The following is a 12,223-nucleotide window of genomic DNA, read 5'->3' on the forward strand; positions in this document are numbered from 1 at the left end:
TTGAGTGGGGGGTATGGCAGGAACCTGTGGTAGTGACTGCATTCGTGTGAAATAAGCCAGCATGGCTTGGAGTTGAGAGAGGAAATCAGGAGACAGCTGCAGACCAGATGTGTGAGATGTATGTGCCTGGTGGGCTATTGGAACAGATGTCTGAGGCGGTAAGCCAGAGGTAGGTTCGTTAGGCGAACCGTGAGGGGGAAAGCCAACAAACTCTTCCTCGTCAGAGGCAGTAGCAGGAGAATGGAAAATATCACTTATGTGTGTCTGTGCTGTGTTGGTTGTTGGCACAGAAACATAACGAGGGCGCTTTGGTTTACTATGGCTGGAAAGATGTTTTGTCTTAGCCAGTGCTTTGGCATGTCTGGTCTTAGACGTGTTAGTATGTTGTGGCTTGGCTGATTGTGGCATGTCTGGCTGATCTGACACCATGTGTGTTGATGGTGACATGCCTGGCTGTTCTGCCATCTTATATGAACCTGGGTGCAGTACACTGCCACGGAGGGGGCAGGATGTAAAGACCCGAACTGGCACAGCGTACTACCACGGAGGGGGTAGAATACACTGGCAGATGGCGAATGCACTGCCACGGAGGGGGCAGAATGCACAGAGGTATCAGCGTTAATATAATATAGGCTGTTTAGAGTAGGCACACTCAGATTAGTGCTGTAGGCTGGGTTTTTTGGCTTGTTCACGGCCCCATAGGGGGTAGGATACGTAATGTAAATCAGATTTAATACAAATCAGCCACTGATATTAAAGCTCCAGCCTTGATAATGTAATCCAGCCACTAGGATTAAAGTTCCAGCCTTGATAATGTAATCCAGCCACTAGGATTAAAACTCCAGCCTTGATAATGTAATCCAGCCACTAGGATTAAAGCTCCAGCCTTAATAATACAATCCAGCCCACTAGGATTGGAGCTCCAGCCTTGATAGTACAATTCAGCCACTATGATTACAGCCACAGTAATGTGTGTAAATCAGTCGTGTGTAAATTAGTCAGCAGCACATATACACACACGTACGGATAGATAGTCTGCAGGGGAGGTATCCGATAATAAGGGGAACAAAAAGGGCGGGAAATTCGAATTCTGAAAGAAAAAATGGCGCCCGGAAAAAAGGAGCGGGAAAAAAAATGACAGAGAGGGAAGAAGCAATGGCGGCCGTCGGAGGCGAACTGGGGGAAGGGCTGCCCAGCACGATCTCGCCAAAAACCGCAGTAGCGGCTCCAAAAAATCCCTGGAGAAAACAGGAAGGGGAAAACGGCCGCCACCGCAGAGAGAGCCGCGGTCGCGGTCTGAAAAGCCCTCAGTGGGATTTAAGCCACGTTGCAAGGGCGATCTGAGGCAGAGGGTTAACGGCGGGAGCCGCAGCTGCGAGCTCCCGCTGAGATCGGATAAGCCGCAGCCGCGGCAACCGATCAGGGGGGGGAGGTTAACGCGATCAGAAGCGATCAAAAGGGGAGAACCACAGCCGCGGTCCTTGAGGAAGCCCCCTGGCTAGAGAGACAACTGAGCGGGGGTGGGGTGGGGGCTAGAAACTACCAAAAAGAAGAGAGCCGCAGCCGCGGTCTCAGAGGGAGCCCCCAATCAAGTTAATAAAATGGATTGAATAGCTCTGAGGGAAGGGTGAGGAAGCCGCAGCCGCGGTTCCTGAGGGAACCCTCAGAGGCTAAACACACACAGAAAAAGAGAAAAGATTTAAGGACAAATACGAGACTTAGCTAAATGCTATGTGAAATTCCAATCTTGTTCGTACGAAGGCAAGAATGAACTGGAGAGTGGGAGGGGCATGACGCCCCTAGTCTTGACTTCAAAAACATTCTTGCCTTCGCACGATAGGTGGAACTATCCCACGGTGATGGCCCACTTCCTATGGAAAATAGGCTAGTCACTTTGAGGAGAAAATTACTCAGATACGTGCTGAACTTGATGCCACAATTGGTTCAGGCTTGTTGGAAGTCCCTAGAACACAGCCAATTTACAGCTTGTGGGATCAGTCTCAGTTGTTGCTGCCCAAAGATGTAGACAGGACACTTGCAACACTGAGACCGATTACGTGCCCTCTCGATCCCTGATCATCATGGTTGGTAAAATCTAGGAGGAGGACGCTGACTGGATGGGTCCAGGGAGTTGTCAGTGCCTCTCTATGGGAGGGAATTATGCCCACTGCTTTGAAGAAGTCCTCCCTGGATCCAGAGGTTTTAGGAAACTACCATCCAGTTTCTAATATTTCCTTACTGGGCAAAGTGATTGAGAGGGTAGCAGCCGACCAGCTATAGGTATGTCTGGAGGAAGCATTCCAGATCCATTTCAGTCGGTTTCCGGCCTGGGTTTGGCACCAAACAGCCTTGGTGACCCTGACTGATTGCCTTTATCAGGAGACAGGGGCAATGCAACCCTGTTGGTCCTCTTTGACCTCTTGGCAGCTTTGTTAGTGGTGCCACCACTGGAGCTGCCCGGTTGGTGTTGACCCGTGACAGGGCCTTTTCAGTGGTGGCTCTCCATTTGTAGAATGTCCTCCCCAGTGAGGTGTGTCTGCCTCCAACATTATTGACTTTGCGGAGTAATTTGAAAACATTCCTGTTTATCCAGGTATTTGATGGCTGAAAGAGACTGTTCATAGTAACCTGGAGATCACTGGATAGAATAATGTTTTTGTCTCTGTTTTTGGAATGTTTGAATTGTTTTAGAATGCTTTTTGTTGTCATTATTATAATGTTTTGTTGATGTGTTTGCTGCCCTGGATGGGATATAAAGTCAATAAATAACAATAATAATGACTGTGGGTGGTATTCCACGTTAATCCTACTCAGAGTATTAACTAAAGTCAATAGACATGACTAACCTAGGTTCGTTAATTTCAGTGGGTCTACTCTGAGTAAGACTTAGTTGAATACAACCCTGAGAGGTGTATATCTAATGTTTTAAGCCAATATGAATTTAATGGTTGCTCTTGCTGCTGTATCATTCTCAAAAATATTCATACTGCCCTTGGCTCCTTAGACTGCAGTATTTATGGATTTGAAGAATGAAATAAATGTGATAAGGCAGTTGCTAATCAGCAATTATCTTAAAACCATATTCTAAGCTGTGGCAAGAGTTTGATACAGTATCCGATGCATAACTGTGTTAGGACAACACACTTTAATGTGATGTTCACACAAATTACTTACCCCATTCTTCCATATGCTTTGCTGTATTTTGGATCTATTGCTATAGCTCTTTCACAGTCTGTTATTGCTTCATTATGGTTGTTCAGTTTACTTTGAGCAGCAGCTCTGAAGTGTAAAAAAATACAGCTAAAAAAACATGAATATCAACAATCAGACAGGTCTCCATCCAACCATCAACCCAATCCAACTAAGTTGACGTCCTAACATTTAAGCTAATTTGCAGCCCAGTCCTAATAATGATTTTTTTGGAAGTCCCATAAATCTTAATAGAACTTAATTCCAAGCAAGTATATTTAGTATTGCAACCCTATTCTCAGCAAAGTCAACTGAACAAAATTAGCTTCACCAATCCCACAATGGATGGGACTAAAAAAAACTTAAGGGATAGCAAGCAAAAAGAAGTAGTGGGATTCTGGGGGTGGGGGTGGTGATTAAACAAGGACAAGAGTTTGCATTGGTGTTCTGGGGAACTGTATACCACAGGTGGAGAGCAGGACAGGTATAATTCAATGTTTCAGATTTATTTACCTGTTGCAATAATAGACTGCATTATTTGGATCCAGTTCTATAGCCTGAGTGTAACAGTCCACAGCAGCACCATAATTTTCTTCCTTCATGTGATTATTACCTAAAATAAATTGTAACAATAAAATTTTGTGGATAATTAAAGATGATGGAATTAAACGACAGCCACTGAGTGCTGTAAAGTACACATCCAGTTTATGGTTCTGTTAGTCTTCGCAATTGTCTTTTCAGAAACAAATTGCTTTCAGCAGCATAACACATGCAAACGAGATATGCATGCTTTTCCCATGCAATTTTGGTTGATAAAAAATGACAGGTGGATAACACAATCCTGAAAGAGGCATTCTCCCTTCTCTTACACACCTTTGTTTGCAGAAATTTGAGAAATGTTCTTTGCCTTTTCAAATGAAGAGGAAACTGGGTAGAATAAGTGACCCAGTACAGTTTGGTAGCTAAAGTATCATAATTGTATCTGAAAGTTTTGTGTTTAGATATCATGTCATAAATGAGTGGCAGCCTTGGATGTATCACTGAATCTCAGCCTTGGTACTCCAAATCTGTAAAATGGGGAAAGGTTTTATTACCTTCTTCACAGGCCTGTAACATGGATGAATGGGACAACAACTGTAAGGATCTGCAGTACATATAAAATCCTTACAATAACTAATGTATATGGCTGCATCAGACATGGGATTTATTTGTTAGTTTTACTTATTATAATGGTAGCGCTTCCATCCCAATTGCTAACATTCTCTCACACTGCAGTACCTATTGCATTATGGAACTGTGGCTTTTTTGACCGATATACCACCATGTTAAGAACATAAGAAGAGCCTGCTGGATCAGGCCAGTGGCCCATCTAGTCCAGCATCCTGTTCTCACAGTGGCCAACCAGGTGCCTGGGAGAAGCCCGCAAGCAGGACCCAAGTGCAAGAACACTCTCCCCTCCTGAGGCTTCCGGCAACTGGTTTTCAGAAGCATGCTGCCTCTGACTAGGGTGGCACAGCACAGCCATCACGGCTAGTAGCCATTGATAGCACTGTCCTCCATGAATTTGTCTAATCTTCTTTTCAAGCCATCCAAGCTGGTGGCCATTACTGCATCTTATGGGAGCAAATTCCATAGTTTAACTATGCGCTGAGTAAAGAAGTACTTCCTTTTGTCTGTCCTGAATCTTCCAACAGTCAGCTTCTTTGAATGTCCACGAGTTCTAGTATTACATTTCGTTCACACCAGTGAGCATGGTGTGACACAACGATGAGCATCATAAGAACAAAGGAAGCTGCCTTATACTGAGTCAGACCATTCGTTCATCTAGCTCTACAGAATTTCAGGCAGGATTTTCTTCTAGCCCTACCTGGAGATGCAACAGAATGAACCTGGACCTCCTGCATGCATGACAGATGCTCCAGCACTGAGCATGACATGTTGCTATTCTTCCACCTTTTCTGTACATGCACACTTCTGTTCCCCCATGATTCCCCAATGAAAATGGTGGGAAAGAACTGTATGCCGGTACACCACCCCAAATTTTGTCACTTTATTCCAGCATTTTCTGGGTTAATGGGGTTCCAAATGGATTTTTTTCTGGAAGCAATTAACTCAGAAACGAGCATTAAACTTGTACTATATTCCGCTAGATTTCCAGAAGTGGCTTTTATGTTGTGCAAAAGATCAAATAAAATGCAGAAATTATCAGGTAAGGAAACATCGGGAAAACAGAATAAACTGTTGTCTGAATGCAGCCTATATATACATCTGCATCTATATACACACACTCCTGCATGCATACTTCTGCTCATATGCTACTGATCTAAGTCAGGAAGTAACTATATAAGCAAACTCAGTTGTATAGGTCACACTGCCTTGCAGACAAAAGAAAACATAGAATAGGGAATGAAAATTATGGTATGAAATTGAATAGAGATAGGTGAAGCTGACCTTTCTAGCAGAGTGGAGGAGACAAGGATATCAGGAGGTGAGAAATTAACAAAGGTGTCAGAAAAACAAATTGGATCAGATCTAACCCAAGTATCAGATAATTTGATGTTTTTTCCATGGATATGGTTTTAAAGTTCACATACCTATGCTAGTTTTTTGAATCAAATGTAAAATCATCTCAGAAGAGGCATTCCCTCCTGTGTGTAAGAGAAGGGAGAATGCCTCTTTCAGGATTGTGTTATCCACCTGCAGTTTTTATAAGCACTTGCATTAAAATACGTATTTCAGTTGCTGCCCAATTAAATGGTGGGACCTTTTCAGCAGATTAGAAGTTTGCAGTTGAATGAATCTAGCTGATTAACTTTGCAGACCTACTTCCAAGTAAGGACTGTGCTGTACATTTAACACTCCTGTGCTTTTTCATTTCCTCCAGAGCAGTCACCAGACTGATCTCTTCTAATGTACAGCATCTAACACAACATCCAACAGTTCTCTACTAAAAGAGTTGGCTAGAAGCCTGAACAGTTATGCATCATTCATGACCCATATTTCAGTGTGGCCATCAATTGAACTACAAGAGCTATGACAAAACAGAATGGTATGTGTACTACTTCTCAGTTACATACCTTCATCCTTCAGCTGGTCAGCTTTCTCAAGATCCTCTGGCAAAGAATCTGAGAGGGGCAGGGTCTCATTCTATATGAATTTTAAAGAAAGGTAAATCTCATTTTTTAAATAATCTCATCTAGATTTAGCTACCTCTATCACCAATCACCAATGGAAATTTAGTCACAGTGTGCCTATTCTGCAACGAACAGGCTAATAAGCTTATTCTACAACAAGCAGACGAATAAACTAATATAGGAAAGGAAAAAGCAATAGGTGTAAAGCAAGGATATGAATCTTATTTTTAAAAGCATGTCTGAACTGAGACACCAATCAAAATAATATAACCTGGAATATTTAAATATGAATTGCATTTATTGCATTTGGTTTTAAAATAAACCATCCAGCTCTTGGGAGAGCAAGTGCAGTCAGCTTCCTTAAGATTGATTATTTATTTATTTATGACATTTATATCCCACCCGCCCTCCCAGTAGGAGCCCAGGGCGGCAAACAAAAACAATAAAAACACTCTAAAACATCTTAAAAACAGACTTTAAATATATATTAAAACAAAAATATATTAAAACAAAACACCTTTAAAAACATCTTTTAAAAAAAGCTTTATTGTTGTTATGTGCCTTCAAGTCGATTACGACTATGGCAACCCTATGAGAGCATCTGTCATGAACCACCCTGTTCAGATCTTGTAAGTTCAGGTCTGTGGCTTCCTTTATAGCATCAATCCATCTCTTGTTTGGCCTTCCTCTTTTTCTACTCCCTTCTTAAAAAGCTTTAAAAACACCTTAAAAAGCAATTCCAACACAGACACAGACTGGGATAAGGTTTCTACTTAAAAGGCTTGTTGAAAGGAACATTTCTGAGTGTGTGAAAGGACCCTGTCTTGGCTACCTTCTACCCAAATCAAGTCATGAGTATTTTAAAATCATCTGTTTAACACACACAGATTCTTGCATGAAGCTCAAGTCCAGGTGCAAGAAATCTGTAGTCTAAATATTAACTCAGCGGCATTCAGCTAAGATGATGAAAATTTGTACCCGCATGTACAAAGTTTACTTATTTTAAAATTAAATACCCCTTTTCAAGTGTATCAGAATAATAACTACAGCATATTTATTCATTTTTAGTTAGCCTGTAAATATATAACAAAGTTACATATTACCAAAACCTCAACATTTGTGCTCTTTTGAGATATTGCCAGTGTTTGGATGATAATATCTTGGCTTTATAAATATGAATGAGCCTTGGGCCTTCACATGCAGTTTCTTCTGTCATCCCATTCTCGGCATGCCTGAATTCAATGTGGAAGTCCTCAAACTATAGCTACTAGCCTCAGAACAAGACAGAATCTTAACATTCATGCCAACTTCAAAACATGGCTTAAGATGGTAACTGTGATGTTCCTATATTAATGTATATATGGTAAGTGTTGTTGTTTTAGAAGATACATGGTAAGTGGAGTGAAAGAGGAGGGGGAGTGAATGGGCAGTAGAATGCGAGATGATTGGCTGAGTGTTTAAAATGGCTGAATGTATAAAAGGAAGAGTGAGAGTGGAATCGGGGGGGAGAAGAGAACTGAGTGGGTTGGTTGGTGGGGTTTAGAGAGTTGTTTGCCAGGAGGGAGGTGGAGTTCGGATTAGTATTGAGAAAAACCATATGCTTATGTGCTTTAAGAAGAAATCTTGTTAATCTTGTTAGCTTTGTGATCTTTAATAAATACTTAATTTGGTTTACCAAAGGCCTGATCCTTGGCTGGGGTTTCACAGACCAGAAGGGAGGGTAAGGTAATGACCAAGGCTGAAGGGGAACTGTAACAAATGGTGGTAGCGGTGAAGAGAATAACAATACCAGTATTCAGAGTCTCTGGGAATACTAGTATTGGGACGTTACTGGTGGTTGCCTAGCAGGGGGATCTGTTGAGATCTGTGCTAGAGCGGATAGGTAAACCATAAGAGAGTGCGGTCCGGACTGGTGGAGTCCCTGGTGGTGCCTAGAGACAGGCAGTAACCACGAGCAGGTAGGAACCTGACAGGGAGAGCCAGGGAAGGACGCATCACAGTAACCACCAAGTTTTCCCATTTGGATGAAATAGGAAACTATGGTTAATTGGTAATTCCTTCACTGCATTCAGGCATATCACACGAGAAGGACAGAAGGCGCTGCACATGACTCTTTCATTTTAGGACTGTCTGAATCAGGCCACTAGTACTAGCATAATAATTTACAAACAAAAGCTACCATTTACTGTAAGAAGGCTAGTCCTCCTTTAACTAACACACTAGAACTAAAACGGCCAATAACCTATTGTTGCCCTGTTAAAATTATTTAACCTATATACAGATCCACTCTAATACAGTCTTACCTTATGACAAGAATCTGCAAACATTTCGGTCAAGCGTACAGGTACTGCAAGATGGGAATCCTCCAGATTAATTTTAAAGACTGTCTCCAAACACTGAATTGCCACTGCAGAGAAATAAGGGTTTTTTTAAAAAGAAAAAGAGGGGCTTTGCATGCCAATCCCGCAAACATACCCTCACTCACACCATGCACTTCATTTTATTAAAGAGGTGTGTCAACAATCACAGTAAAGCCAATTAAAAATGAATCGAATAAATCACTGGACCAAAACATGTCACAACTAACTCGGGTAGATAACCCAATGCATACGTATCTAATTGCCTGGATGGGTGACTGTCAACCCACTTGGGAACCATATGGCTAGAAGAAAGCAGGATATTATTATAAGAAAATAAATAAGTTGTAAGAAATCAGAGTTGGATATTGGCAAATAAATCTGTGTAAACAATCAGCAAATACTGTACAGTGTACAACAGATCAAGAAAGTGTTACCTTCTTTCAGTCAACACCCACTGCCTCCAGACTGATAAACCTAGACACTTCTCTGCCTCCATCCAAAGTTCCATCCAGTGGAGATTTTTCATATTTTCTGGGGTCTGTTAACATCTACTCCAGAAAATGCAGTTTTTAGACCTTTTGGAAGCCCAATGTGAATTGTTTGCAAGCAATTTGAGGGTTAAGTTGCTTGCCCCCCCTAGCAATCTTGATGCCCCATCCACATTTACTGTTCTCCCAGTAAGGGGTCCAGTGCAATTTCTTGTGATCAGTTTCATTTGATGCAGCCTGATGATGTGGACAACGTGCTTGCGACAATGCAGCCACCAACGTATCTTCTTGACCCTTGCCCTTCCTGGCTTATTAAAGCTTGCAGAGGGTATGACCAAATGGATCCAGGGTGTTGGGAGAAAGTGGTCTCAGCTGTCCTAAAAGAGACAGTGATCCAACAACTCCTGTAAAAGCCCACCCTGGACCCATTGGTTTGTAACAACTACAACTCTGGTCGCAAAGAACCCCTTTTACGGAAGGTGATAAAGAGAGTTGTGGCACAGCAATTGTAAGTACTCTTGGATGAAACAGGTTATCTTGACCCATTCCAATCTGGGTTCAGGCCTGGTTATGGGACTGAATCAGCCTTGGTCGCCCTGATGATAACCTTTATCGGGAGAAGGACAGGGGGAGTGCAAGCATGTTATTCTTAATTGATCTCTCAGTGGTTTTTGATACCATTGATCCTGGTGTCCTTCGGAGCCGACTTGGTGAGATGGGTATCAGAGGCACTGTTCTACAGTATCTTGATAGGAATGCTGTTCCACAAAACAGGAGCCGCCATGCTAAAAGTCCTGCTCAGAGTTACTGCAGAGTGGGCTTCTGATCTCTTTGGAACCTTTAGGACAGCCTTTCCCAACTAGTGGGCCACCAGATATTGTTGGACCACAACTCCCATCAGCCTCAGCCAGCATTGCCAATGGTCAGGAAAGATGGGGATTGTGGTCCAACAACATCAGGTGGCCCACTAGTTGGGAAACGCTGCTTTAGGATAAACTTTTCTGCAGTGATCTGCTGGGTGTATAACGGATAAGACAGCCTCTCAAATTATCTGGTCCTGAGCTGTATAGGTCTTATAGATTAGTACCAATATCTTGAACTTCACCTGATAGCAGATTGATAGTCAGGGCAAGTCATGTACATCAGGTGTTATATGTTGGTGGCAGTTTGTGTTGGAATAGGCAAATGTTGCATGTTCACTTGGGGGGGGGATATTTGGGAAGTATCCCATGTACCTGTTCACCATGATGTAACTTCCTTATGGGTGGGGTTAGTTACCTGGTTTCCTCCTTCCTTTGTCCTGAAGGATTTTTTGAATATTCTCCATTGCTGATCTATCCACCATAGAGAGAGGCCACATGGCAAATGATGCTCTCTGCTGAGAGCATCAATACCGAACACCAAAAATGGACTGAGACTTCTATTTTCTTTCATCTAAGCTGCAGCCTATGTTTCTAACATAGGAGGAGGTCGTGAGTAAATGTTTTTATCTTTTACCTAAGAAGATTGTGTCTGTTATTTATACAGAGAAAGGTGGGGCTGGTTACATTCTCACTCTGCTGCTTGTGTTTTTATATCTCTGCTAAGAAATAGGACCAACCAAATTAGTTCCTATTTCTCTCTAGTATTTTTTATAATACTGAACAGTTTGCCCCCACAAGCAACCTAGCTGTCACATTCTGCACCAGCTGTAGCCTCCAGACCAACCTAAAAGTAGCCCCACAATTGCACAAGTCTGACAGTAGCATATTTAAATCCCTCTCTCCAAGGACTTGAAAGCAGCATATACTAGATAATTTTATTTCATCTGTACACCTAGTCTGCACAATTCCACCCTGGGCTCCTTTGTGAGGAATGGTAGGATATAAATTTAATAAATAAATAAATAAATAGGCTAGACTCACTGGATGCATCAGGTTGCTTAGCAGGGTTGATTCTAACGTGCAGCTAGGCACATTTTGTGCAGTGTTTAAAAAACATGCAGTGTGAAATTACTTTTTGTACAGTTGAGCATATGGGATTTGATTAAGCAGCTAGGTAGTTGCAAAAAAAGAAATGTGTGTGTGTTATGTGCCTTCAAGTTGGTTATGACTTATGGAGGCCCTATGAATCAGCAACCTCCAATAGCATTTGTTATAAACCACTCTGTTCAGATCTTGAAGGTTCAGGTCTGTGGCTTCCTTTATGGAATCAATCCATCTCTCGTTTGGCCTTCCTCTTTTTCGACTCCCTTCTGTTTTTCCCAGCATTATTGTCTTTTCTAGCGAATCATGGCTTCTCATTATGTGTCCAAAGTATGATACCTCAGTTTCATCATTTTAGCTTCTAGTGATAGTTCTGATTTAGTTTGTTCTAACACCCAATTATTTGTCTTTTTCGCAGTCAATAGTATCTGCAAGCTCTCCTCCAACACCACATTTCAAATTAGTTGATTTTTCTCTTATCCCCTTTTTTCACTGTCCTACTTTCACATCCATACATACAGATTGGGAATACTATGGTCTGAATTATCCTGCCTTTGGTGTTCAGCGATACTTCTTTGCATTTTAGGACCTTTTCTAGTTCTCTCATAGCTACCCTTCCCAGTCCTAGCCTTCTTCTGATTTCTTGACTATTGTCTCCAGTTTGGTTAATGATTGTGCCAAGATATTGATAATGCTTGACAAGTTCAATGTCCTCGTTGTCAACTTTAAAGTTACATAAGTCTTCTGCTGTCATTACTTACGTCTTTTTGACGTTCATCTGTAGTCCTGCTTTCGTGCTTTCCTCTTTAACTTTCATCAGCATTCGTTTCAAAAAGAAAAAGATCCTTTCAGGTCCTTTCAAATCTTCAAAAGCGTACACCAATAGTGAATGTTTTTTTTGTAAGAACTGAGGTGCCAGTACTCATAGATTGATAAAAGTACCATGGATACCAGCACAAAATGGCTGGCATGGGCAGCAAAAAAAAGAGGTACTAGTACTCCGTACCAGTGAGTACTGTCACATACACAAAAAAGACCTGCTAATAATATATTATTGGACAAATTATTTTACTAGTTCAGAGGTGGGC

At 41.8% G+C, this 12,223-nt stretch overlaps 1 protein-coding gene across 6 annotated transcripts in view; it reads right to left on the reverse strand.

Moving 5' to 3' along the window:
- SGTB (small glutamine rich tetratricopeptide repeat co-chaperone beta) overlaps nucleotides 1-12,223 on the reverse strand; it is a 33,281-nt gene that overhangs the window by 12,132 nt on the left and 8,926 nt on the right. For 3 of the 6 annotated variants that reach the window (XM_061619341.1, XM_061619360.1, XM_061619379.1), the window contains 4 exons: nucleotides 8,627-8,730; nucleotides 6,267-6,336; nucleotides 3,703-3,802; nucleotides 3,175-3,300 (listed from right to left, as the gene is read on the reverse strand). In XM_061619341.1, coding sequence (XP_061475325.1) covers nucleotides 3,175-3,300; nucleotides 3,703-3,802; nucleotides 6,267-6,336; nucleotides 8,627-8,730 — 400 coding nt within the window. Of the gene's footprint in view, nucleotides 1-3,174; nucleotides 3,301-3,702; nucleotides 3,803-6,266; nucleotides 6,337-8,626; nucleotides 8,731-12,223 lie in introns of those variants that run through there. The other 3 variants (XM_061619351.1, XM_061619370.1, XM_061619331.1) reach the window with 2 other exon arrangements.

Source organism: Rhineura floridana, chromosome 1 (genome assembly GCF_030035675.1).
Source record: "Rhineura floridana isolate rRhiFlo1 chromosome 1, rRhiFlo1.hap2, whole genome shotgun sequence".
Taxonomy (NCBI): domain Eukaryota; kingdom Metazoa; phylum Chordata; class Lepidosauria; order Squamata; family Rhineuridae; genus Rhineura; species Rhineura floridana.